Below are 6,000 nucleotides of genomic sequence, written 5' to 3' on the forward strand. Positions count from 1 at the left end.
TACCCCATCCCCCACTCCCCCTTCAAGCAACCCTCAGTTTGTTTCCTAGAGTAAGAGTTTTTTATAGTTGTGATACCTGGGTGGCTCAGTCAGTTAAGCATCTGCCTTTGGCTCAGGTCATGATAGGGTCCTGGGATCGAGTCCTGTATTGGGCTCCCTGCTCAGCAGGGAGCCTGCTTCTCCCTCTGCCTGCCATTCCCCTTGCTTGTGCTCTCTCTCTCTCAGATCAATCATTCAATCAATCAATAAATAAAGGTTTTTATGGTTTGTCTCCCTCTCTGTTTTCATCTTATTTTTCCTTTCCTTCCCCTATGTTCATGTTTTGATTCTTAAATTCCACATATGACTGAAATCATATGATATTTGTCTTTCTCTGATTGCCTTATTTCACTTAGCAGAATACCCTCTAGTTCCGTCCATGTGGCTGCAAATGGCAAGATTTCACTCTTTTTTGATGGCTGAGTAATATTCCATTGTGTATATATACCACATCCTCCTTATTCATTCATCTGTTGATGGACATCTGAGCTCTTTCCACATTTTGGCTATTGTGGACATTGTTGCTATAAACACTGGGGTGCTTTTGCCTCAAGATTTACTCTTAAAAACATTTCAAACCCCTTTAAAACTACGGAGTCAACCCTAGAATTCTTGAACTTTTAATTGTTTGAACAGACAGGGCAGATTAAATTATCTTTAAGGACAGTTAAGTAGTCTATAATTTTATGCAAATAAATACAGAACTCCCCATAATCTCTTTGAAGAGGTGATGATCATTTGGCTAAAGTTTTAATTGGTTGTGATAAAATGAGTCTCATTACATAGTCAAGACTTCAAGAACTACATAAGGTACCTCAATGACTTCTTGCTGTTACAGAGATAATCACTGGGCATTTTTACTTCTATTTAATTAATTTTTGGTAAAGGAAAATAATAACATTGCTTTATAAAAAATTATAACAGAAATTCAAAAGCCTAGAGGAATATTATCAATTATTTTCTTTCCATGCATTGAAATTTTTATAATTACCATAATTATTTCAAAATAATAAGATGCCGCAAGGTAAGAAAATTACCCTTGCCAAAAACGAACTAATGGTATTGACACAATTCCCTGGAGCTTCTTGTAAACCCATAAACAAAACAATCATACCATAAGGCAACCACATGCTGATTAGTGGATTGTGTCTAATCAATGCAATTAGTCCCATTAATATGGAGTTCATGAAGCCATATATTCACCAATGTTGCAACCAGAGTAATTCTAAAAATGCTGTATGAAAAATGGTTTCATCCTATACACACATTATTCTGGGAGTAAATATTAGTCCAAGTTGCCCTGGGGTCATAAAATAATAGCTAATCATAACTGATTCTTTTATAAAAGCAAAAAATGATAGCCCACACACATTTCCCATTCAGAAGTGTTGAAGGAAACAGGCCAATACAACTACTGCAAGTTTTCTTAAAATATACACTCATCTCCACCCTTCTAGTTAGTATCTAAATCTTAATGTTTCATGAAATCAGAAATTACCAATTGACTTAAATATGGAGTCAAATACATAAATTAGTGGAGAAATTTATTCCCAAGTCTTTGATAGCTGAGCACTTCCAAATGACAAACAAAATAAATCAACAAATGAACCAGAGTATTTTTTAAAAAGCCTCCCTCACCCTCTCATTTTCTTCAGTTTGAAATCAACAGATTTTCATCTCTTCCCAAACTCTTGCAACAGAGTACATTCTCTAAAAGAAACAGAATTTCTTTTAACGGCTCTTAGTTTTATGAAACCAAGAAGGACCCTGAAAGAATGAGACTTGAATTATAACAAATTAGACAGCAGTTAGAGAAACTCAACAGACCTAACTATTGTTTGGCTCATTCATCCTTAAGGTTGATGGAAATGACGCAGCCTCGTCCCAGCTGAATAACATCAGGCTAATTATTTTGAAGCCTGTGGAATAAACACAACTAACTGCCATCCAGGGATTATACAAATCTGAGATGTAACACAATACGTTTCTACTAATTCATTTTAATACTTGCTTTCTCTCTCCCACAGAACTCACATGTTGGATTACTTCTGACAAGCAAAACTAGATCAAGAAAAAATAAAACTATTATTTTGGATTGGGTTAGATAATTATTTTACTATTTATAAGTTTTGGAAAAGTTAAAACTCATTGACAAGGTTAATATAACAGGCCCTGGTCTGGGTTGCTACTTTATTTTTAATGAGTTTGGGGCAATTTTGGAGGTTAGTCCATAATACATAATATTGGCATTTTCATTTTTGTTCAGATCTGTTCCAAATTGTTTAAAAAATGTCTTTCCAAACTAAACACATGACATTAAGACCTGAATTAGAGTTTATTCAATACTGACTTCGGATCTGGGCTTCTCTGTCCCCCCTCAACTATCTGGTGATTTTAAATATAGTGTAGTAAAAGTGAGTACAACCATTGAGGGAAAACACATCCTGATTAAGTCTATCATTTTGGCTATTAAGATTAAATTATAAATACTTTTGAGGGTCATCTAGTCACCTTATGAAGACAAGAAAGAATTGCTAATTTGAAACAAAATAATTAAAAAGTACTGTACCCCCTAGACACCCTGCTAGAATATATTAAAGACTTTTCGCTTTTGTCATTGCACTTACATTCTCACCCCAAGCAACTGTCACGTTCTTTTAAGTATTTGGGGTTTTTTTTTTCCTATGATGAAATCCTATAAGTTATTTCTCTCAGGGGATGGTGAAGGGCATGCAAACAGCTGGCCTAATTATGTTTCATTCTTTCATTTCATGTATATGGAAACTGAGCACAAGTCATTAGTCAGAGGTGAATATTTTTTTCTTTAGATGATGGGGACAGATAAACAAAAAGGAAGAGATGGGAAAATACAAATTGCTTTATTTTTTACATTCTGGCTGGGAAATAAGTCCATGTGGTAATAATATCAGTGGGAATAATACCAAGGAGATAGTTGAAAATACAAGATGAAAGGTAAAGAGAAGGAGTGGCTGTCTGTTCAAGATGGAAGATAAGGGACACCTGTCTGTATGTCCCTCTGTTCTCACAAAAGACACTACAGAACTTCTGTCCCCTCCACCAAGTACTTGAAGATCTACGGTTTGAGGCATGATTTCTAAGGAAGTTATCTCTTGGTGCCATGTTGTGAATGCAAAGACAGGGGAACAATCAGCTCATATGCCCAAATTCTTTTTAAGATTTTATTTATTTTTTGACAGAGAGAGAGTGCACAAGAGCACAAGCAGGGGGAGCGGGAGAGGGAGAAGGAGAAGCAGGCTCCCCACCAAGCAGGGAGCCCAATGCAGGACTCGATCCCAAGATCCTTAGATCATGAACTGAGCTGAAGGCAGATGCTTAACCAACTGAGCCACCCAAGTGCCCCATCATATGCCCAATTTTACTGAAACGGCTGTCATGTGGGTGAACTCCAGGGTTAGCTATGTGATTCTGTTACTAGATCCTGCTTGATCTTTATGCTGTTGGATAAAACTAGTTCCCAAGCAATTCTATGTACCAACTAAATAAAGGATCCCAAAGAATTTTTAGGGATAGCACTTTTGGAGAATGTAGAGAAAGAAGATTTCTTTTAAGTTCGACTCACAAAGTAGAAATTTTGAGTCAGGGGCGCCTGGGTGGCACAGCAGTTAAGCGTCTGCCTTCGGCTCAGGGCGTGATCCCGGCGTTCTGGGATCGAGCCCCAAATCAGGCTCCTCTGCTATGAGCCTGCTTCTTCCTCTCCCACTCCCCCTGCTTGTGTTCCCTCTCTCGCTGGCTGTCTCTATCTCTGTCGAATAAATAAAAATAAAAAAAAAACTTAAAAAAAAAAAGAAATTTTGAGTCAATAACTTAAATGCCTAGTACAGTTATATATTTAATGATATTAAGTAAAACCTTCATAGGTCTGGAAAACAAATCAGAAACCAGGGGTGGGGAAAATCACTTTTGGTGACAAAGTGCTGAGTGAATGCAGGGGGAGGAGAATCTTTCCTTCCCTAACCTTATACTTCTTGTTGATAATCTGTTCCCATTACTAGGTCCTGGCAAGCATCCTAAAAGCCAAGAAAAGGTTTGCTATTTCCAGGCACTAAAGCTAATGTGGTGACTTAAATAAACTCTAGAAATAGAAATAAGCTAAGGAAATATGTTACCCAATCTAATTTAACCAAAATCTAATTAGTAAATTTCTCAGAAGCGGAGAGACATGCTAGAAGTGATTTATTATTGGGAAATAAAATTCCTCTACTTTTGAATTTTTGAATTCAAAATGGAAGTGAATTATCAGTTTAAGCTTAGCAGCAAAATTGTTTTAACCAAGTAATACCACAATGCTTTATAAGTATTGAATCGGTCAACTGTTTATTTCTAATTAGACATTTATTATCACCAGTTATGGAAGGGCTAAACATAAAAATGTGCGCTCAAAAGGAATAGGACCAGCCAAACTGGTCTGGATAATAACAGCAGATACTTTTGAAAGCCTTCTCCACAGCGATAGCTAGTCAAATCCGCTGCATCTTTACTGCTCTAAAAATAAGGTGGGATTTGATGGTTTTCACTTTTTGACTCGAAGATCATATTCACTATTTAAATTAAGCTGTATGACATTTTCCCTCTGATTTCTATATTTTCTCAGATCGGACATATCAATTCAAGACGTCTCCTTGCTTTTTCTTTACATTGAGAGCTTACATCAGTCACAGTCTCCCCAAAACAACAGATCAAAACCAGCCCAACTGGTTAGTAAAATTGGTTAAAAACAAAACAAAACAAAACAAACAAAAAAACACAACCCTATGGAGAGAAGATGAAAAACACACAGTTCACTGACATAGTTACCAGAACCTGAAAAGGAATTAGACACCGACCTGCTGGAACTGGCGAAATGAGGAAAGCAGCTGTCAGAAGAAGCCCCTGCAACATGCTGGAGGAGCCCAGGGGCGCAGCGCCTGCCCTTCGCGCTGGGAGAGCACTGCTGGTCTGTCCCTGCCTCCTCTCAAGTGAGACAGAATGAAACTCCCGGCTTCATTCTTGTCTCTGCTTCAGGAAGTGTTTACTAAAGGTGTTACACAACCTTGGAGCTGTGGTGCTGCGACAATGGCACAGTGGGCGGAAGTTCTGACTGCCTCCTGACTCTAAGACTTCTTTAATATAAGCCATTGTTTCTCTTTCCTGCTTTCCCATATTCCCCACTCAGGAGGAGTACGTTTTCAGTATGTTACTATAGCCCAGTAAGCTACGTTGGCATAACTGGCTTTGATGAACCTTGGCAAGTGTGTGTATTTATTATGATTATTATAGACATATAAATACTTACATATGTATTTGCTGTGTTGTCAACAAGTTGTTGTGAATGTTATTCTTCCTTCACATACATGTCAGTGAAGCAATTTCTAATCCAATCCAATTATTACATAAAATTCTTTTTTCCAGGGGCGCCTGGGTGGAGCAGTGGTTAAGCGTCTGCCTTTGGCCCAGGGCGTGATCCCGGGGTCCTGGGGTCGAGTCCCACATCAGGCTCCTCCACTATGAGCCTGCTTCTTCCTCTCCCACTCCCCTGCTTGTGTTCCCTCTCTTGCTGGCTGCCTCTATCTCTGTCAGGTAAATGAATGGAATCTTTAAAAGAAAAAAAATTATTTTCCATTTGTCTCGTATTCTATTCTCACATGATGTCGCTCCAGGGAGCTTGAACCATCCTGAAAAAATATATAACAATACAAGCTCAAGGTTTTTCAGATTTCCAAGGGTATTTGTATCATCACTAACAACAAGGAGTTGGGGAAAGCCTTCAAGACCCAAACGAGTAATTTCCAGAAAAACTTTAGGAGCTGTCATTGGTGGTAATGATGCTAAGCCGGCATGTCCAGATATCACACTGTGCAATGAATTAAATAGCTAAGGTTGAGTTGCTTTACTAAGTTCCAGGTCCTTTAAACCTATTATCATATTAATTCTTATGACACT

The 6,000-nt window shown here is 38.0% G+C and overlaps 1 protein-coding gene across 10 annotated transcripts in view; it reads right to left on the minus strand.

Annotated features, from left to right (window-relative positions):
• The window catches only part of ADAM28 (ADAM metallopeptidase domain 28), a 68,107-nt gene extending 63,045 nt beyond the window's left edge, over window positions 1–5,062 (minus strand). For all 10 annotated transcript variants that reach the window (XR_004625744.1, XR_004625745.1, XR_002144135.2 and 7 more), the window contains exon 1: window positions 4,905–5,062. Coding sequence is in view for 3 of the 10 variants with exons in the window: in XM_011234090.3 (XP_011232392.1) it covers window positions 4,905–4,959 (55 nt within the window). In the remaining 7 variants the exon portion in view is untranslated. The remainder of the gene's footprint in view (window positions 1–4,904) is intronic.
• Window positions 5,063–6,000: the final 938 nt, after the last annotated feature.

The sequence above is a fragment of the Ailuropoda melanoleuca genome, chromosome 5 (assembly GCF_002007445.2).
Source record: "Ailuropoda melanoleuca isolate Jingjing chromosome 5, ASM200744v2, whole genome shotgun sequence".
NCBI lineage: Eukaryota > Metazoa > Chordata > Mammalia > Carnivora > Ursidae > Ailuropoda > Ailuropoda melanoleuca.